We start from the raw sequence: 23,330 nt of genomic DNA on the forward strand, positions 1-23,330 counted from the left end.
TTAAATTTCAAGAATTGACAGTCCTATGTGCGTGTTTTTGTTCATATTGGCTTATTATAACGAATTAACTTCTTCCGTAAAAGGATTGTTGAACCATTTTTCGAATTCACATGGATAAATAGGAACAGAAGATGGCAAAATACCGGTCTATTCTTAAAATTAGGCACGAACAAAAAATATATATTTCTATAAGTCGATAATTCTAAAACTCTATGGTCCCTACCATATCGAGTTATGGAGAGTTGACTGTATATGATGTGATCTCGTACATGTATGTCTCGGTTTTACGTGTTTGACGCATTTCTTATCCATCGTCGTGGCTAACTCCATTTGTTTAAGCGTACACTCAAGTCTTTTTACGCGGTTTTTTAACGACGATTTTCGAAATCACGTGGTAAAACAACGTCTTTTTAAATAACACGGTCGTTTCTTAAAATAACGTGTTCTTTAACAAAGTTTTTTTTTTAATAAATTGGTTTTTTTACAAAGTTTTTTTTTAAAAACGCGGCTTTTTACGACGATTTTTAAAATAACGTGTTTTTTTTCTAAGCGTTTTTTTTTAAATAACATGATGTTTTTACACGGTTTTTTTGTAATAACGTGGTTTTTAACACGTTTTTTTTTTTTAATAACGTGGTGTTTATTACTACAAATTTCGATATAACGCGGGTTACACGTGTTTTTCAAATGACGCGTTTTTTAAACGGTTTTCACTCACTTGGTTTGTTTTACATGGTTTTTATAACCCGTTTTTTTTTTAATAACGCGTTTTTACATGTTTTAATATCTGGGTTTGTTTTTCACGGTTTTTTTTTCACACGGTACGTATCCCCGTGATCCCCGTGTAAAAAAGGCCTGACTGTACTGAATGTTTTGATTTCTTGCTGAAGTGATGACAGAAGGATTTCATCTGCTAAATATTCACTAAACCATCAACGTAGACCTCACATTGTATAGAACATACAAGTGTGGCAGAAGAGGATATTTGTTGGTAATAGTAAAAAAGGAGAGGTAAACAATCGATGATGACGAAAAACTCCTAAAAAATTGACATGAAAAAAGTGGAGTTTGACGTCACGGAAGGCATTCTGCACAAACACTATGACCTATTTTGCACTAAACGAATGCCAGTTTACGATCATTTCCTCACCTGTATACACCTCATTGCTGTGACATCACTAATCTCTATAATATAGTAGTTATTTAGTTTGAAACCGCTGGAACAGTCTTTGTAGCCAATCTTTCCCGCGCACAATCTCCGATCTATCACAAGGGAGAGAGTGAGAGATTTTTGGCGCTCGCTTGTCCAGTGCAATGGCACTGGTTTGCCAAAACAGCATACGAACATTTTGACTTAACCCGACGAGCCAACTCGCTAACCTTAATATAAAACTGATTTTCGACCCGCACGCATCTTTTAGTTAAGCATTGAACGCGGTGCACGTACTTCACTCTGTCGGTCGAAGCGGTGTGTCCAAAATGCTTGTACAACAGCGGCTCGGTTCGGTGGCGGTGCTTGTGCTAGTGACTGTGATCAGTGTCAGTGAGGCCGCTAGGATATTGGCCATATTTCCGGCACCTGCCAGAAGCCATCAGATTGTGTTTCATGCTTTCATGAAAGGACTTCTCGAAAAGGGTCACCACATCACTATGATGACGACCGATCCCTTCGAAACGGACAATCCCAACATAACGCAAATCAATTGGAGCTATGCGCATAAAATATTGGAAGATAACTTTGATGTGGCTAAAATGAGACAGCAAAACTGCAACTCCCTGGATATTGCTAGCGGACTACTGGAAGTTACGGCCAAGTTTATCGAAGCAGAAATGGCCCATCCGGAAGTGCAATCTCTGATTCAGAATGCAAACGATGAACACTTTGACTTGCTGGTAGTGGAATACTTCCAGATGACACCGTTCTTTGCATTTGCCGAGCTGTTCAATGTGCCCATGATCGGGATCACTTCCATCGATTCCATTTCGATGGCCCACCAGGTCATCGGCAATGTCATGAACGTGGTTGCACATCAGGAGATGAATCACAAATTTTCATCCAATCCCAACTTTGTGCAACGGATAGAGGCTGTGATAACGAAGCTGTTCATCGATTACTACTTGATGCCCAGGGAGTTTGTCAAGTACGATCGAATCATCGAGCAAAACTTTGGCAGCAACATGTCCAGATCGGTTGAATTATTTCATCGGATTGACTTCCTGATGACAAACGTGGACACCACAATGGGATTTATTCGACCGATCGTCCCACAAGCGATACAGCTCGGCTTCCTGCACATACGACCGCCGAGGCCCTTGCCACAGGACCTGCAGCAATACTTGGATCGTTCCATCCACGGAGTGCTTTACTTCAGTCTTGGAACGCTGATTCGTAGTGATTCAATCAATGCTAAAAATTTGAAAATTTTCGTCGATACGTTTAAATCGTTGAAATATGATATCCTGTGGAAGTGCGACAGCAATGTGGATCTGAATGGAACTAGCAACATTAGGATTTCGAAGTGGCTGCCTCAACAGGATCTGCTCGGTAAGTTGCTTCACGGGTTTGTGGTGAGTGAGTGAGATCACCCGAGGGAGTTAACAAATGAAATACCGTTACCGGCAACCATAGGGGATTCTCCATTCATGCGAATAGAAAAGTGATAACTACTGTTTTGATGGTATAAGCAATTAGCAACGTCTTTAGGATTGACAGCTACTCTTGCCGTTGGCAAGATTATGGTCGGCTAGCGTGTGATTCTGGTGACAGTGCAAATGATAAGTGGTGATTTTCCGAAACTTGAAAGTGTGTGGAATCGGAGTGCTTTGAACTTTATGAAAAAATGTTTTAGTTTGCCAGCTGCCTACATAACATTTATGTGAATGGTGATTTGACCTTAATTTGAATAACTTATTTTCACGATAATATTTCGATGTCACTTTCTTCAGTGACGAATAAATATATCCGTTAGCGTGGCAAAAATGTGCGAACTGGTTTAAACAATGTAATCAATTCCTAACGAGATCCAGATCATCCTCCCGGAATTTGCGGTTGTTTTGTGCACTGACCGTCGAAATTGGAGAATTACAGTGAAGTCTCGATTTTGGCAACATAGCGCAACGGCGTTTAAGTAATCTAGCTCAATGTTTGATATTTTTGTAAGCATTTTGAATGTCGAACAAATAATTTCCAAAAAGCCAACTTAAGGGGAAGCTTCACGCTCAAAAAAATAATACATTTTAATTTTTCTAAAAATATTGTAAAAATATCAAAACACTCATAAAAGTACAGGTGTTTCTGCATTTTTTAAGAAAATTTACGTGTAAAAACATTTTTTCAAAGCCATCATGGCAAAAACATGGACTCGAAATACCGCATAAATCGAGTCTTCGGCTTTGTTTAGAGTGTTTAGTTTATAAACTTTCCACGAAACGCATCATGGGTGATATGCAAGTCGAAGACAGATGCAATCCTGTTGAGTCCACAAATCGCATCGTATGTTCCATAATGTGTGCGACGTAGAAGCAGCCTTAGCATTTGGTAGTTACGAATCGGTCGGGGTTGAACATTCAGGTCAATTTGCTTCAGAATCACCTCGCAATCTGTCCTTCCCTGCAGGATATCTAGTCCGGAGTGGTTCTAGGTCGATAAGTTGACAATGGATTTCGTAAATGGGTAATCGAAACGGATCATTCCAAGGCAATCTACGTAGTGCAAAACGAAGAAAGCGACGTTGAAGAGATTTGATTCTCCCGGTGCCATTGTTGAAGTTTGGGTTCCAAACCGCTCAACAATACTCAAGCGTCGATCGAACAAACGAACATTATACAGATTTTAGACAGTAGATGTCGGTGAAGTTTTTAGCTACACAGAAAATGATCCCTAAAGTTTTAAACGTGCTTAAATGGTTTCAAATCGGGCACTGATTCTCCCATTTGGTTAGAAACAGACTTCGCACAAGCCATTTGAAGTATACATGTAAATTACTATGGGAAATCCCAACTTTTTGTTCATTGCCTTCTAGTCTTTTTCCATATTGAGTTGTGAAACAGTTCGATAGCCATTCTTATAGAAAAATTTTTCAGCTACAACTTTGTAGAAGATCATTTCTATGTAAAACGAGACAGGAAAAAATTATTAATTATTTAAGAGATTGGTAAACTTATGACATGATCAAGCAGCTGCTCTGTAGGCAACACTGTATTTTGCAGTGTGACATAGTAGCCATGATTTTTGTGTCCTATTCAACGCCCCAGAAACACCAATGTTGCCTGCTGAGCAGTTGAATGAGCATGATCATAAGACATCAGCGCATTGAACCATTGATAACTTTCGATCCTTGCATTTAATCAGAAAGTGGTCTTCAGCAAAGTTGTAGCTCGGAATATTTCCGACATGGAGCAGACCGATATGGTGAATTATTAGATAGACATGAACAAAAATTTTGGTTTTACCATAGTAATTCCCATACAAACTTCAAATGGTTTGTGCCATCTCAGTTTCTCACCAAATGGGTTCAAATTTTGCGAGGTTAGTCAGGATCCAATTTGGAATCGTTTAAGTATTGTAGAGCAAAAATTTCAAATTTTGCATCACTCTAGTATGCAATGTATTGCTTGAATGATAGCTGCGAATCCAAGATCACACCCAAGTCTATCACCTGATTCACGCGTTCTCGACAATCGAACGCAGTAGCGGAGCATTTGGATGGGTTTTTTTTTAACTAGTTCGTTTATTTGGAAGGCTCAATCGCGTTAGCTTTATGGAGCCGATAGTTCAATGTTCTTTGTTTGTAACAAAATTCACTTAATTCTATGTCTAGAAAGAGTTGGGCCGAATACTCGCGGCTTACTCGAGGTAAGAGAGATACATTGTCGAAGGATAGGATCAGGGGAGGAGCATGGGGGTAAGGTTTCGTTGTCTCATCAGAGCGTTGTCGCCAGTAGTGCTGGTATCCAAGTAACATTGCAAGTTTTATGGAGGTTTTAAAGCATGCTACAAGTCTAAATCATGGTCTACAGAACCCTTATAAAACCGAAATTGTTACTTGGGTGACCAGTGGGCGACGATGAGACTCATGGAGACGGGGGACAAGACAAACAAAAACTAATAAAGAGAGACAAAAGACTGGACATTTGAAGAAACACATAAACCGACTGCACATAGCAGATATCACGAGTTCCCAACACGTCTCTGATAGGAACATAGGGTTGTCTTCCTTGGGCCTCGAGGTTATTCAAAAGTCACTCTCTGGCGGCGTCATTATCCGTACATTGCCAAACTGCGTGATCGATGTCATCGTATTCGTTTCCACACCGACAGATGTTGCTGTCCACGAGGTTTATTCTATTGAGATGAGCATCTAGCGAGTAGTGGTTGGACATAAGTCTACTCATCACGTGAATGAAGTCACGTCTTAAGTCCAAGCCTTTAAACCACGCTCTCGAAGAAACATTAGGAATACTTGAATGTAACCACCGTCCAAGATTTCCAGTGTCCCAATCGGTTTGCCAACTCGAAAGGTTACTCTGACGCACTAAATAGTAATACTCATCGTGTGAAATTTGCCTGTCATAAAATTCGCCTTCCTGCGCGCCCACCTTTGCGAGAGAGTCCGCCTTCTCATTGCCTGGGATTGAGCAATGTGAGGGGACCCATACAAAGGTAATCATATATGATCTTTCGACCAGCACACTCATCTGCTCCCTTACGTTTGAAAGGAAATAAGATGAGTGCCTACTTGGTTTCATCGACCGAATAGCCTCAATCGAACTGAGACTATCCGAGAAGATGAAGCAATGGTCTGCGGGCATGTTGGAAATCATCCCCAATGCGAAGTTGATTGCTGCCAGCTCAGCAACATAAACGGAACAAAGCTCCTGGAGTTTGCCGAAGGCGCTAGAGTTTTCATTGAAGACACCGAAGCCAGTGGATCCACTGAGACGAGACCCGTCTATTTGGATGGGTTCACTACCATTCTGTTTAAGCTGCACCTACTAGCGAATACATTCATCTGACGTTGAAGAATGTGACAGTCAACAATCGAGCGGATTCCAAGGAAGATTTTGAGATCATCTGCATATGATAACCGAGGAGCTTCGATGACCAGCTGCACGTACAGCCCCAACGGTCCCAGGTGGTTTCCCTGAGGCATACCTGATGTGGCGGAGAAGCTAGCTGATCTGCAATCTCTTATGGCGATCAGTAATATACGATCGACACCAACTTAGAAGATTACCGCATGTATCGAACCTGTCGAGTTTAGCAGTCGCAATTGCATGGTTCAACTTGTCGAATGCTGCGGATAGGTCTGAATAAATAACGTCCGTTTGAACCCGATCCGACATGCTTTCGGTAATATACGATGTGAGACACAGTAGATTGGTGATTGTAGAGGGACCGATAGCAAACCCCTGTTGATCAGCACTCAACGATAGCTTGCAATGGGACAGCAACGGTTCCATTATCACAGGTTGAATAGCTTCGAAACGGCACTTAACAATGTAATTCCTCGATTGTTACCTACAGCTCGTTTCCTTCCCTTTTTTGGACGGGAAACATGTGCGCAAATTTACAGCAGGATGGAAAGATGTCTCTGGACCAGATGATGAAGCTGAATTTACAAGCTAGCAATATGTATTTTCAAAAATACTGAAGGTAGCGGCGCCGGTGGTGTAGTGGTAAGCGTGATTACCTCTCACCCCAGCAGGCCTGGGTTCAATCCCAGTCGGCATCACCGGGATGTTCTGAGGCATAACATCTCTGATCACGGGAAGTAAAGCCGTTGGTCCCCGGTTCATGAGTTGATGGGTCGATAGGTAGGGTCCAGGTGTGGGAGATGCCTTCCTGGCGTCGGTAGCATTGGTGCTCAGCACGGAAAACAAGATCGACGGAAAACAAACCAAAGGAAAAAAATACTGATGGAACTCCATCAGGTCCAGCATTGAAGGATGACTTGATGACACGTCTCTGGCCTTTTTTCCTTGATATGAGAGACGCGGCCATGGAAATCATCTCAGCGTTAACATCAATTGCACCCAGCGTTTGTTCATTTACTGGAACGTTCCTGGCAGCCAGGGTAATATGGTCGTCACGTAGTATCTCATTAGTGGATAAACTGGCAAACTTTTTGGAAAATAGGTGGCATATATCCTGAGCGGTGGCAGCAACTTTTCCGATGAATTCCATAGACGATGAGAGGCCGGGCACCCTGTATTGCTCGTTCACGCAGTTCCAAACGGATTTCGGATGAAGCTTAAGTTTGCACTGGATGCCTCGTTGGATACTTGAAAAGCGTTTACGACTGACTCGCTGGTACATGTGATTCAGCCTCACATAATGTAATTTCAGAAGAAGCGTGCGATACTCATAGCGAATTCGTTTATTATCGAAGTTGGAACTGGTGCGAAACCGAACTTTTTGTCAGTGCGAACCTCAACCTGAGCTGGGTTTTAAAAATAAACGATCAAACTGACGTTTGTCAGAAAACAAGCAGACCTAATCTTGATACTCGATCCAGGTTGGAACTGAATAATAAACGAATTCGCTATTAGTAAATGTTCTCAGTGCTGTTCTCTTGATTGGCTTCACCCTACGTAGCTCTCTCGTCTGCCAGGGAGATTGAGAAACTTTGTACTGAGTTTTTTTCGGGAAGTGTCTGTCAATGACATATGTCAAGACATGTGAAAAGGTTTGCGCTGCAGCCTTAACGTCATCAGGATCAAGGATACTCTCCCATACCATGCTAGACAAATTCTATGATGCTACGGTGCACAGTTGGACGGAATAAAAAATAGTGGGACATGGCTATTTGCGACGAAACTATTAGGTGTAACATTTTTTATGTATTTTAGAATGTTTCTTAATTTTTAAGTACTTTAATTGAGAAGTGAACATTTTTGATTAAGGGGGGTATACACTAACATAAAATACTTTTTTATGTCTTGATGACATTGATGAACATCTATGGAAACATTGTAGAGAAGTCATTTTAAGAAACTTTTTGGCTCTGCTCTGGTACTATCTTCAGTCCCAAGCTAATCGATGCACCCCTGGAAACATAGGAAAATCCATGAACCCCTCATTTTATCTGTCAAATTTTCAAAGTGAATCAAAACAAGCATAGTGCAGTACTAGAATTTCGTCTAGAATGGGATACTTTAATCTATTTGCTTGGGACCTATATGCTACACAGTTCGAAAAAGTAGTGTACATTTCTGTCACTATGATGCACATAAATGGAGCGTCACATATCATAAAAATTCATGTAAATTTATGAGTCATTTAATAAAAAAAATCTAAATATTGTATGCAACCATCCATCTTTGCAAGCAATTTTTCTTGCAAGTTGCTAGTTTACGTGAAAAGGAAGTTTACATGCTTCAATTTTAGCATGCATGGATATTTACATCACCGTTAAAATTCATAATTTTTTGGTGTGTAGTCAAGTAGTGAGCCAATATAAAATCGTTAGTTGCCACCGGTTGTTAGTAATATCCATTTAATTCCACTACATTATTTGGTTGTCCTTGACAGATACGCGTATTGCGTCAACAATGTGCAGACTTCTTCTGTGTCTTGTACCCAGTATTGTAAGCGGTCACGGTAGTCGATACATTTTTTGTGATAATTGACTGCCTTTGCCTCCGACACTTGCAAAACAAGCTATCATAGTACAGTACCAAACTAAAATGTCGTTTGACAGGCTCTGTCATACGACACTGTCCCCGAAGACCGTCACGAATGTATGTATTTTAGTTTTTCTCATAATGAGCTGCTGATGGTGTGCTTGTGTGAATTCTGAAAAAAAAAGCAAGCAATGATGTCCTTGTAATAATATTTCTGATCAGAAATGGTTTGATTTGGTGTAAATTGAGGAATTACAACGAAATCACACATGTCATATGATAACTATTTTGATAATTTTCTTTTAGCTCGAATGTTATTCTACCGCTCGTGTTGTGTGAGAGAGACGACGGTAGAGCAAGAATGTTCGAATACAAACAGACTGTCGCGAAGCGAGTGTAGTAAAAAACGTCAACTGTTTCAACCCCTGAACTTGTACCAATACTCGTCTGAAGAAAAACATCGCAGTTTTCATGACGATTTTTCCAAGTATGTACATTAGAGTGGGTTGTAGCTTCGACAAAGTTGTTTGGTATAGTATTCTCAATCTAAGTAAGATGTTTGGTAAAATTTGAGCAATATTTGGATTTTTGGTTGTCATTCAAATTTTAAATTTCTCCCGCATACCGAGATTATAACCAAAATCGTTCAAATTTTGCCCAGTTGTTGGGAACCAGAATAAGCATTGAAAGAGCATTAATGTAAACACTTGGAAAAACGGTCATGAAAACAGCAAAACGGAACAAAACTTTGAGGTACTTTTTAGAAAATTAATTATGCATCCCCTTGTATTCCCCTATGAATTGTATTGATAAATTAAATTGTAGAGATAGCGATTTGCTTTGGGCACCAAAAATGTATAGATTTAGAGCACTTACAACTTTTTAGAACATTGAAAAAAATGTAAAATTCAAACTAAAAAGTTCTGAACGGTTGTACTCCATTTTCACCCTATAACTTCGTCCACTTGAGAGATGGAAATTTTGACGTCTTGGACAAAGTTCCTTAAATTGCCTTAATCTACAATGTTTCCATACATGATCATCAATTTCAACAAGACATAAAAAAGTTATTCCCTCCACTCCCCCCCCTTACGCAAAAAAATTCACCACTGCAATAAAGTATTCTCAAATTTAATAAACGTTCTAGAAGACATCAAAATGCTACACTCAATAGTTTCGTCCCTCTTTTTTTTTTGTTTTCATCCCACTGTGTGGTGGTCAGCTTTACGGAAGTCTTATGAAACCGTAGAGGAGTGCACAAGGAGCCAATGAAATTAATGGAGTCCTGTCCTGAGTGCTCACGAAGCAGAGGCCCAAACTACGATTGTTTTCGTTATCTACATGATTAATTTGAAAAAGCGTTGCTGCGCTGTAGCTGTCGAGAAGACTAATAGCTCCTGCGTAAAATGTAGAGCTATCAGGATCTGGATACAGGAATCCGCTATGAGATGGACTCCACGAAACGTCAGGCAGATTGAAGTCTCCCAAAATGAATATCTCGTCAACTGGAGCGGCTCTTTCGATAACTGTGAAGTGAGTATCGATGAGTTCATTGTCCGGAACTCGATCCGGCGGAATGTACAGAGCACGTCGAGTGTGCGTCCTGTTTGCGGCAAGGAATTGAACGACTGTTCTTCCTGAAAATCACAACTACATCAGGTAACCATCATCGAGTCTGATTGAATACTCGCCATAGTGACAACAGCAGGTCCGGAGGTGCTGATGGCAGGACTGAGTTGGAGGGATATGGGGCTTCCATGGGACTTTCTACGGTGCGTTCCAGGTTTCCAGGATCTGCAGAGGCATCATCAACATGACTAACATAGTCCGAACTGCTAAAAAAAATTGATCGGCATCAGGCATATTGATCAAGCGACAGGTCCAGGACGACTATGCACAGCGCCGACAGGAATCGGCACGACTGGGCTGGAGGAACCAGGAGCTTTCAAAAAGCGGTCTTTTGTGCGTCCCGGAAATGAATAAGGATTTTTCGAACAGTGAAGCGGATGTTGTAAATGAGCAGTATCAGAAGTGCTTCTCAACTGGAAACAGCCGGCAGATGCTTGAGGCATTGGAACATGGTAGCTGATGATCATGCAAATTACTGTAACTAATGTATGCATACTTGCCTGACAACGATGGTTGGGAGACTCCACCACCGAACTCGACCCCAGAACGACTCTGATGGCGGGAAACAGCTGCCGTGACTGGATGGAGGGGTTCGAGGTCTCCCATAATGCGGCAGGCTGTTCGTTCTGGTTTACAGCGTTCCAATTCACAACGCGGCATCAAACTCTGAATCAGCATACTGGGTCTAGTCCGATGCGATGGGAGTTGACAACTCGGAAGGTCCCCGAACAGGAGAGATCGTGATGGTAGGCATGTTCAAACGAGGCATCCACATGCTTTTTGAGTTGTCTTCAAATTCACGGAATAAAATTCCTTTCGATCATGTATCCGATGTAAGAGCAACTTCGCGTAGTTTGGGAGCCAATCCAACTCATACGGCTGATGTCGGATCCTTTTTTGACTAGCAAAACAACCTCAATCGAATCCTCGCACTGTACACAACCGTTGACCAGCTTCTCGATTGATTCCGATTTCACGCTAGGATGTATACGAGAAAGGTACAGCCAAAACAGTTCGATGGGTTCAGGGACAGTAAGCACCTCGGTAAAGACATTGTCATCCGTTACTGCTTTAGTACCACCAACAAGTGGTTTGCTGTGAGCGAGCCTTCATCGTGGTGCCGTTTTAATAGCGGTTCACGCATTAAATCTCCGAAATCCGAACCCAAGGGTGTTGGAGTTGACAATGCAATTTGTTTCGACAGCTGAGCGATCTACTGTCCTTGCTTAGCCATTTCCTTCCTAAGCTCAGCGCGTGCAATTTCTTGTCTCTTGGTGATAGAATTAATCGCACTACCAAACGACGAAACAGCAGTTTTGACCCGAGCACATTTCATCAACTTCACGCACTCGTTGCACATTCAAAACAAGTTCGGGCTAGTGTGGACAATATTCAGAAAAGTCTTGTTCAACTTTGGGCCGCCACACTTCACGTGAATCATCCTGTCGCAAAACGCCATGCAGGAAACTGATTCTTCATCGCCTTTAACTGGTTTAGCGCATTGGTCACAGGTGGATGTCATGCTGATTCAGTTTCCAAAACTAACAGCGGTGGAGATGCTCTAATACGCAAGGAGGAGTTCTGCAGAGTGTCTGATATTGACAATATCACAACAGTAAACACTACAAGATGCCCGATTAGATTTTTTTTCAATTTTCTCAGCACGAAATTTGCTCCAAATCTAGATAGAGCTGGAATTAGGGCGAAACAGCCTTTGTAAACAATGACTTCTCTCGTTGATTTCTCGGAATTCAAGGAACGCCTATACAAACCAACATGTCCATCTGGTAGGAGAAGTCTTCCTCTACTCGATGGTGATGTAGATTTGCAAGGAAAAGCCATGACTTCCGAGAAATCATCGAGAGAAGTCATTGCTTACAAAAGCTGCTACGCCCTAATTCCAGCTCTATCTAGAAATAAACAATTATCGCAACGAACTGCACCTCCCACTAACAACCGTAAAATTTTACATGCATTTTAGGATTTTATTTTAATTATTTATATGAGGCAATTGACAACTGTGAATCATAAATATAGTACATGGATTGCCCATCAATGTTGAATTGTTATTAAGATTGAATTCGTATAAAAGCCAAGGAAGTGTTTTATACGTTCATACCCTATGTGTTTCTAAATTCGTGGTCTAACCGTACCATGACAAAAGTGAAGCTGTGCCCTGTTTGTTAAACTTGCTATGTGTACTATGCTGATTTCAATGAATATTTCGTCATGAAAGTAAGTTATTATGTCTGAGTTGCCCGAGTCTATATCCAGCCACATGTCAGAGTAAAAAGAGCAAAGACCTTTCAATGGCCCTTTGCCTACGTCTGTGCACTACAGCATTATCAAATGGCGAACTAAAATGGGAGAGCACACTTAGTACGATGTCGTTAAGTGTGTGACCGTTAACCGCACGTTTGAGCTGAAACCAAAAGTCATCACACTGGCGTGATGTAGCGAACATTTTAATAACAAAATAAAGACATTTTTTCCTATCCAGGTAGGACCACTCTGGCCTTTAAGTGAATCTAGTTTTTCGTTAGGGTAATGGCCTCATAAACCATATTTCACGCACTTGGTGGATCGTTGTTGTTTACTGCGTATTTCAAGCAAATCGATGTCCACATTGTATCTCAAAACTGAACGAACAGGTTTCCTTAAATTTAATAAAATCAGCGGTTAAGCAGTTCCAGGCAAAATAGCGAAAAAACAAATATATGTATGAATCGATCTTTGGGCAATGATCCACATTTTTGCCTAAATTCGGCAATTTTATGTCTTAAATCTAAAATTAGAGGAATTTAATCGAATACTCGTGGTCATTTAGATGTTAGTGGATGGGGAAAGGTAGAACTAGATTTGAAATATGACTTATGATTCAATTTTTTTTACTATTTCTTAAACATATACTTAATCCTATTCAACTTTATATCAGCTCTGTTATTATACAATTATTACAGGAATAAATTCACACACAAAACACACACACACTTACACAAAACACATACTAAACACAAGGTTAACCAAACTACAATCTAAGGTTAATACTATTCAAGAAAACATATATGATCGCTCCAGATCGCTTCTAGCCAAAATATCCAAAACTGGAACATTAGGTTGTCTACCTCGAGACCGAAAAGAATCATATAAATCAGATCTGACTCTACGGTGATCAATCCAAGATCAAATAATGTGATCTGCGTCCTGGTAACCTTGTCCACATTCACAGAGATTGCTGTCCCGCAGCCCAACACGGAACAAGTGAGAGTTTAACGAACAGTAATTGAACATGAGGTGAGACATCACACGAATGAAGTCTCAACCCACCTCCAAACCTTTGAACCAAGGACACTTCGACACCTTAGGGATGATTGAATATAACCATCGTCCCAAAACTCCCTTCACTCCATTTATTTTGCCAACTGGCGAGTGACTGTTGACGATAAATGAAGAAAAATTCGTTGTAGGAGATTTGTCCCCTTGCATAGCGCCCACCTTCGTAAGTGAATCCGCCTTCTCATTGCCCAGAATCGAGATGGGTGTCCACGATGAAATTGCCACACACAAAATTGATTCGCAAAATTCGAGTTTTCATCCGATTGCCATCAAATTTTCAGGGATTGAGAAATAACTATTAAACTTCATTTTACCATTTTACTCGTATTTTATTTACAGTCCATACGCAAATGCCCGCACCTTGGCCTTAACCCCGGCCATAAGATTCTGCACAACCTGTGAATCAACCGTTTTTTGCATGTAAACCCATACTTTCTTCAGTTCCTCGACTGTCTTCACTACCTTAGGTCGTTTAAGAAGGTGCTGCTTCATAATCGCCCAGTACTTCTCGATGGGGCGGAGCTCCGGAGTGTTGGGATGGTTGAACATTTTCGGCACGAAATTGACCTTATTGTCCGCATACCACTTCAGCACGTCCTTGGAGTAGTGGCATGAGGCCAAATCCGGCCAGAAGATTGTTGGGACGTTGTGGGCCTTCAGGAGAGGAAGCAGCCGCTTCTGGAGGCACTCTTTTATGTACACCTGTCCGTTCATCGTGTCCTGGGTCACGAAAGGTGCACTCCGCTTCCCGCACGTGCAGATGGCTTGCCAAACCAGGAATTTCTTCGCAAATTTGGACATCTTCTGAATGCGGACATGCTCCGGAACGCTGAACTTATCCTTGGCCGTGAAAAACAGGTTGCCGGGGATCTGTTTGAAGTCGGCCTTCACATATGTTTCGTCGTCCATGATGCAGCATTCATCTTTCGTCAGCATGTTGAGGTACAACTTCCTGGCACGGGTTTTGGCGGACTTGTTCTGCTTCTCGTCGCGATTAGGGGCCTTTTGTACCTTGAACGTTCGAAGCCCAGCTTTAGTTTTGGCCTTCTGGACAAAACTTCGGCTTAGGTGCAGCTTCTTAGCCACATCCCTAACGGAGGCGTTCGGATTTCGGTTGAAGGCCCCAACTACGCGGTTGTGATTTTTGGTGTTGTACGGAATACTTTTTGCTTCACTTCTGGGCTTCCGATCGGTGGTCAACCGTTCCTCGAACCGCTTAATCACTCGCGACACCGTGGAATTCGCGATTCCCAACGTTTTAGCGATGGAACGATGCGAGAGATCCTTGTTCTTGTGATGAATGCGCAAGATTTTATCACGCACGAGCTGTTCTTTCAACTCCATTTCCGCGAGTTTTGATCACAGGACTTTAAAACTTGTAAATAATGCACTATGAACTAAATCCACCCAAATTTTCATTAAATTCTACCCAACGGTTAAAAAGTTAGAGCAATTTCATAGTGTGGCAATTTCATCGTGGACACCCTTTATGTTTGGGAAACCACTTTTTGCAGGCAATCGGTGATAATTTTGATAACCATTTCAACAGTTGGACATTTGTGTAATTTTCAACAGTAATCTATTGAAGCACCGTTTAGTGAGGCAGGATCGAATTCGATTTTTAGATCTGTGTTAGGGAATGCGCTGTTTGCAGGTAATCGGTGATAATTTTTATCAACATTGAAACAGGTGGACATTGTGTATTTTTCAATAGTGACTTATTGAAAATTAATAAAGTGTTCATTGTAGCAATTTGCCTGATAAATTTCCAATCGTTTGGCTTGTTTAGAATTAAAATCCATCTGCAGTCCGCATCGTGCTCTCTTGCCGTGCGGATCTATTTGCTTTTTGCTTAAGGAACTGTTACTACTACCTAAAGCTACAACAAATTTAAACAGCACTTTTCAGTGCTCAACCTGTAAAAATTTTCTACCTTGTTCAACTCCTCTTATTCCTCTTCGATCCTTGTTTGGACCCTACCCGAGGTAATCCTTCTTGGATATCGATTTGGAAAATTCCTCTTCGATCCTTCAGATTCTTATAGTAATCTGCTTGGAAGTCGATTTGGATAAAAAATTTACTGCCGCCATGGCGCCTAAACGCAAAAGAAAGGGGCAAACTCTTGACCCCCTTCTGAAGAAATTAATTTGAGTAATCAATTTGATTTGCTCACGGATGATGAGAATGATCCATCATCCAAGAAAAATTCTAGTAAACTTTCCCGACTTAATGCCAAGAAGGAAAAGATTCCCCCTATTGTGATAACCACTACCGATTTCCATGCTCTTCGCATGGAACTTTTGAATTTCGTGAAAGTTAAGTTTTCACTACAAATTGGACGTCGGGGTGAATGCCGTGTATTGGCTGAAACCTTGGACGGATTTAAATGTCTTCTCAAGTATCTTACTGAGAAGAAGCACAAATTTTTTACTTACGACACCAAAACTGAACGTGTGTTCAAGGTTGTCATGAAAGGACTGCCCAGTGGTGAATCCCTGGATCAGATCAAAGATGAACTGGCAAAATTACTTGGAGTTGTGCCACTCCAAGTAATCAAAATGAAAATGAAATCCCGTCCTGGCGATTCGCGCAACGGGATTTCTAATGATTTTTATTTAGTTCACTTCAAGTCTAGTGAACTAAACAACCTTAAGGCCTTAGAAAAAGCTAGCCTTATGCTCCATGTCCGAGTGAAGTGGGAACACTTCAGGAAGACTGGAAGAAATTTCCAAAACCTCACTCAGTGCCGTAAGTGCCAGGGATGGGGTCACGGAACTAAAAATTGCTACATGCCAGCTAAATGCATGAATTGTGGTGATTCCTCTCACGCAAAGGACGACTGTCCTGTTAAGGAAGATCCTAAGAAATTTAAATGTTCAAATTGTGGTGAAAACCACAAATCCAATTTTTGGGAATGTAAGACTCGCAAAGCGATCCTACAATCTCGTTCTAACCGACAGGTAAGAAACGCTCCACGTTTCCGACCAGGTACAAATTCCTCTGCTGTTAACAACGGTCAGCGAGGAACAAATTCTACATTCGTACCATTCGTACCCGTAGGTACAAATATCACCCCTGCTTCAAATGTTTCATCTGTACCTACTCCCCTCGCTGCTAACAATGTTCAGCGAGTTAATGGAGCTACCTATGCTGCTATTGCAGCGGGTAGAAATCAAAATACTAACCAACGTTCTAACGGAAATTTTGACAATTTTGACTTAGGAAGCATTACTGCCCCTAAAATGGAATTTTTACAGAATTCATTAATTGACATGATTTCTGATATGCTTAAATCTAACTCCATGTTTGATGCTATTCAAACTGGAGTAAAATTTGCTAATAATATTGTCATGACTTTAAAATTCAGTAATGGATTTTAAAGCATTAAACATTTTAAATTGGAATGCTCGATCTCTTAAAGATAATGAAAACGAGCTATTTAATTTTTTGAGAGTTCATAACGTGCATATTGCCGTTATAACTGAAACTTTCCTTAAACCTGACCATAAGGTTAAGAAGGACGCAAATTACTTGATTTATAGAAATGATCGTCTTGATGGACCCTGTGGTGGCGTTGCCATCATTATTCATAGACGAATCAAGCATAAAATTCTTTCTTCATTTGAAACCAAAGTTTTTGAAACTTTGGGAGTTTCTGTTGAAACAAAATTTGGACAACTTACGTTTATAGCTGCCTATTTGCCATTCCAATGCGTAGGCCAGCAAAAGAATTTTCTCAAGGGTGACCTCCAGAAACTTACCCGTCATAGGTCTAAATTCTTCATTATTGGTGATTTTAATGCAAAACACCGCTCATGGAATAATGCTCAAAGCAATTCCAATGGTAATATTCTGTTTGATGATTGTTCTGCAGGTTATTACACTATTCAATATCCAAACAGTCCAACATGCTTTTCTTCTGCAAGAAATCCCTCAACTATTGATTTAGTCTTAACTGATTCATGTCAACTTTGTAGCCAATTGGTTACCCATGCTGACTTCAGTTCTGATCACCTTCCAGTAACTTTTGAAATATCTCAAGAAATAATTTCTAATCCCAACAGCTCTACTTTCAATTACCATAGGGCTGATTGGGAGCAATATCGAACATTTATGGAATATAACTTCGATCCAAACATTCCTTTGCAAACCAAAGATGAAATTAATTATGCTCTTGAATCTCTGACTACTTCTATAGTTGAAGCAAGAGCTGCCTCAGTACCAAAATGCGAGGTTAAATTCGATTCAATTATAATAGACGATGATCTTCAGCTCTTGATCCGTCTTAAAAATGTCCGTAGGAGACAATTTCAAAGAACACGCGATCCTGCCATGAAAGTTATCTGGCGGGATTTGCAAAAACAAATTAAAAAGCGATTCTCTGCCCTGAGGAACAAAACTTTTGAAAATAATGTTTCTAAATTAGACCCGAGTTCCAAACCCTTTTGGAAACTCACAAAAATTTTGAAAAAACCTCAAAAGCCAATTCCAGCGCTTAAAGAAGGTGGTAAAATTTTGATCACAAATTTGGAAAAAGCTCAGAAACTTGCTAAGCAATTCGAGAGTTCCCATAATTTCAGTTTGGGTCTTACTAGTCCTATTGAGAATCAGGTTGCTCGGGATTTTCGGAATATTTTCTCTCGGGAAAATATTTTTGATGATTCCTGGGGGACTGATTTGGACGAAGTAAGGTCTATAACTAAAAAGTTTCAAAATATGAAAGCTCCAGGTGATGATGGAATTTTCTATATCCTCATAAAAAAACTCCCAGAGAGTACCTTGTCTTGGCATACTTTCCTGATAAATGGAAAAATGCAAAAGTTGTTCCAATTTTGAAGCCGGATAAAAATCCAGCTGAAGCTTCTAGCTACCGTCCAATAAGTTTGCTTTCTTCAATAAGTAAACTTTTTGAAAAGATAATTTTGAATAGAATGATGCTTCACATCAATACGAACTCAATTTTTGCAGATGAGCAGTTTGGATTTCGCCATGGGCATTCAACTACTCATCAACTCTTAAGAGTTACCAATTTAATTCGTTCAAACAAATCTGAAGGCCACTCAACTGGAGTTGCTCTTCTAGACATAGAAAAAGCATTCGACAGTGTTTGGCATGAAGGTTTGATTGCTAAATTGAAAAAGTTTAATTTTCCACTTTATATTATGAAATTAGTTCAAAATTATTTAACTGACAGAACTCTTCAAGTAAATTATCAAAATTCCAAATCTAATCGACTACCTGTTAGGGCAGGAGTTCCTCAGGGTAGCATTCTTGGGCCTATATTGTATAACATTTTCACTTCGGACCTCCCTGATTTGCCTCAGGGTTGCCACAAATCTTTGTTCGCTGATGACACAGGTATTTCCGCTAAAGGAAGAAGTCTTCGTGTTATTTGCAGCAGACTTCAGAAAAGTTTAGATATTTTCTCTTCTTATTTACAAAAATGGAAGATTTCTCCCAACGCTTCCAAAACTCAACTTATAATATTTCCACATAAGCCCAGGGCTTCCTTTTTGAAACCTAGTAGTAGTCACATAGTCACTATGAACGGAGTTCCAATTTCCTGGTCAAACCAAGTGAAATATCTTGGATTAATACTTGACCATAAATTAACTTTTAAAGATCACATTGAGGGCATTCAAGCCAAATGTAACAAATATATAAAATGTTTGTATCCTCTTATTAACAGGAAATCCAAACTTTGCCTGACGAATAAACTTCTAATATTTAAACAAGTTTTTAGACCGGCCATGCTTTACGCTGTGCCAATATGGTCTAGTTGTTGCACTACCAGGAAAAAAAAGCACTTCAAAGGATTCAGAACAAAATTCTGAAGATGATTTTGAAGTTGCCTCCCTGGTACAGTACTACCGAAGTACATAGAATTTCGAATGTTGAGACTTTAGCACAAATGTCCAACAAAATAATTAATAATTTCCGGCAAAAATCGTTACAATCCTCAATTGCAACGATTAATTCCCTTTATACTTAGATAAGATTTAGTTTTAGTTATTTAGTTTTAAGCTATCAATTGTTATACTGACATGCAGGTTTAAAAAAAACCTGTTTAAAATACTGAATTGCCAAGACAGGAACAATGTAAAAATACTTAGATAAATATCATAACAATTAAGGCTGGTAAGTTACTGTAGTAACTGGAGCACCTAGGTTAAAAATGAAATGTAATTTATTTTGAATTTGGAACAAATAAAAAGTTAAAAAAAAAAAAAAAAAAAAAAAATCCATCTGCTATTGACAGAGTTATATGTAATCAACACCTGACCTGACACCTGACCTCTTTACGAAATGCGGTAGAATTTGATTTTCTGAAATTGGACCCCCAATACGTTGCCGAAAGACGTAATCCTACGTAAAAAATACTCTTTACCATATTTATGATGGTCCTGAAAAGGACCGTTTTCTTGTGATGGTTGAGTAATGCTGATCTATTAGGGTGTTCAACACGGATAAGGCTTGCGAGCTGTATGTTATATGGAACTTACAAACAGGCTGCTTTTTTATGGTATGCACAGTGTGATATTCAATAATCAATTAGTTATCTCAACATTTAGTGGCAGACCATTCAAAAATTTTGGTAACATACACAAATTCTATAATTCATATTAATTTCCTATGCCGATCGAAACAAACATTATGACGCCACTACAAGGGTGGCTGAGTAAACGAATCGTGCGAATCGAAATGAAAACCGAGTGAAAAACGAATTGCACCAATACCTTCAGGCCTACAATTCCACACCTTCTATAGAGATTAATGACGTTTAACGCTCGCACACTAGTGGGAGCAACGCCGTGTAAAGTTGTTTATTATTTTCCTCTGGCTAACCTAAAAAATGTATGAAAGTAGATCTTTCAAAATGAGTTTGACATCGATTTGTTATGTATTTTCCTCGGATATTCACTAACACTCTCTCACATATCGCACCAATACAACCGGACGTGAAAATCTCTATAGACCAGATTGAGCTTTGATAGTTAGCTGCTTGCGGGAACTGACATCCGATTGATACCCTTTATAATATCCAAAACATACTCTTTAACAAATTTGTGCTGGTCCTGAAAAGGACCGTTTAGTCGTGATGGTTGAGTAATGCTGAGCTATTGGGGTGTAGTTGGCGAGCTGTTAATTGTTTGGAGCAAGGTTGACACGCACAAGGTTGATTATGACCCGCAGCTACTCACGAGGAAACTGATTTCAATCCAGCGGCTTCTTCCTCCTTCTATGGGTGCTCATGTGGGCTCTGCAGCTCACTGTTTGCAGGCTGCCTTTCGTGGGGTACGCCACACGCTAATCACTGTTGCTGCTACTGACGTTGACGACCGGACACCACCACGAACGGTGATTGAATGAGCAACGTTCAGTGGTACAGGATCGAATTCGATTTTTAAATCTGTGTTAGGGAATGCGCTGTTTGCAGGTAATCGGTGATAATTTTGATCACCATTGCAACAGTTGGACATTTGTGTATTTTTCAATAGTGACCTATTGAAAATTAATAAAGTGTTCAATTTAGCAGATTGGTAGATAAATTCCCAATACTTAGGCTTGTTTAGAATTAAAATTCATCTGCTATTGACAGAGGTATATGTGGTAAAAACCTGGTCTATTTTCTATCTTACAACGTAAAATTCTCATAATTGCGTCCTAGATTTTGTTTAAATAATTATAGCACGGAAACGGCATTTCTGATCGAAATGAGGTCTGAGACTAAGTTGCAGATAAAAATTAATGTTTTTCGGGTAAAAAAAAATTAACAACAACTGTTTTTATTTATTTTAACTAAAATATTTGAAAAAAAAATAAAATCACCAATATCTCAAACCGTCCGTGATCGATTTTTTTTATCACAAAAATGCTTATGCAATGTGCGAATATTTGGAATGCTAAAAACTGAACACTTGAAAACTGTCAAAATTCGTAGAAAAAAAAAACTTCTGATCAAATATTTGAACTTCTTGTTAGTATACTTTTTTCTGTATTTTTAACAGAAAATGATTCACGAGTCGGTTTCTACACGGACTGGTTAACTAGTGGAATTGGATGTAATGTCAGCCTAAATGCCCCTAATTCGGGCCCATATCAGCAATCGACTAAATTTTCAATAGCGACCAAAAATATCCATTAGTACCGTCTCAATGACACGTGCATCTAGATAAAATTGATAAAAAGCAGTTTTTTAGCGATGGGCCCAATATTAGATCCATAGACTAACATTAGAGCCATTTCCCCTATTTAATCTACGCAGGAAAAGAACAACTTCAAATATTTCAATTGCACTAGGAAATCAAAATGTAGAAAAATGTGAAAGAGTTTGGGATTTAGGAATTATCTAAGGCTCTAAACTAACTTTCATAGACCATTACAACATAATTATTCACAAGGCAAATAACATGCTAGGCTTTATCAAGCGCTTTTGCTATAACTTTCATAACCCATACACAATTAAAACACTATATATTGCCTATGTGAGGTCAATACTGGAATATTGCAGCATAGTACGGTCTCCTTTTTCAATCATGCACGATGAAAGATTAGAATCTGTACAAAAACAATTTCTATTATACGCTCTTCGTAAATTAGGTTGGACATCATTTCCTCTTCCATCATTTGAAGCACACTGCATGCTTATAAACATTCAAACATTAAAAGAGCGTCGTGAATATGCAATGGTTTCATTTGTAAACGATATCGCTTCGCAGCGCATTGACTCCACAGAACTTTTATCAAAATTAAATTTCTATGCACCTACTCGGCAACTCCGAAATCGAAATCTATTTGCCATAAAACATCATCGCACAAATTATGCAAAATATGGGCCATTAAACCGCATGATGGCCTCTTACAATCAATACTGCGAAACCATACTTTACAATGTCTCGGCATAAACTAAAACAATATTTTTACTCCATTAGGCATTATAACTCATAAAAAAATAGGAAAGCTGACAATGCTTCATTTTTATTAAAGACAAAATTATACTTTTAACCTGTTGTCCAAAGTGGACGAAATAAATAAATAAATTTAAGAAAACAAAACTGTACTCGAATATGTTCTAGTCTACGTTGGTTGACGAAATAAATAAATAAACTTACTTATACAACGTTTTTTTTTCTATCTTGACCTCTAGCCCATCCAAATGTGAAGCTATTCGTGACCCAGGGTGGACAGCAGTCAATGGAGGAAGCAGTAGATCGACAAGTTCCGATGGTGGTGATACCGTTCAACTTCGACCAGTTTGGCAATGGAGACAAGGTGGTCGAACGTGGCATCGGAAAGACGATCTGGATGGAACACCTAACGACCGAGAACCTCCGGGAGGCGATACTGGAGGTTATCGGGAACAAAAAGTAAGTACCTATATGGTACTGTATTATCCTGTTTGTTTTAACTTAACTGTTTGATTGAAAACCTAAGCTTGATTTTAAGGTATCCCATTTTTCTCTTGACCGATGGCAGACACGATGCGACTGCTGCCATCCGTTATGAAAGTATCGGTTGCGTTTGGGTGTAAAGCAAAAAACATGAAACTCAATCTCACCATAGTTTGGTGAGATTGGCAGCTGATGATTTTTATTAGCTTGATCTTCCAAACTGCGATTCACTGCTTGCAATACCAACCGCAGTTGTTTGCTTGTTGATTTTGGTCTACGAAAATCATGCGAGGTCTTGTTCTTTGATGAGATTTAATTTTTTTTATATTTTTGCAACACTGGCATAGA

General features: G+C 39.7%; 1 protein-coding gene across 3 annotated transcripts in view; it reads left to right on the top strand.

Annotated features, from left to right (window-relative positions):
- Positions 1-23,330, top strand: part of LOC135707827 (UDP-glucosyltransferase 2-like) — a 63,319-nt gene that overhangs the window by 38,786 nt on the left and 1,203 nt on the right. For 2 of the 3 annotated variants that reach the window (XM_065229730.1, XM_065229728.1), the window contains exon 2: positions 22,739-22,958. In XM_065229730.1, the coding sequence (XP_065085802.1) occupies positions 22,739-22,958 (220 nt within the window). Of the gene's footprint in view, positions 1-1,479; positions 2,546-22,738; positions 22,959-23,330 lie in introns of those variants that run through there. The other variant, XM_065229729.1, reaches the window with a different exon arrangement.

The sequence above is a fragment of the Ochlerotatus camptorhynchus genome, unplaced genomic scaffold (assembly GCF_037179485.1).
Source record: "Ochlerotatus camptorhynchus isolate MF236.1 unplaced genomic scaffold, CSIRO-AGI_Acam_v1.1 ptg000320l, whole genome shotgun sequence".
In the NCBI taxonomy this organism is placed as follows: domain Eukaryota; kingdom Metazoa; phylum Arthropoda; class Insecta; order Diptera; family Culicidae; genus Ochlerotatus; species Ochlerotatus camptorhynchus.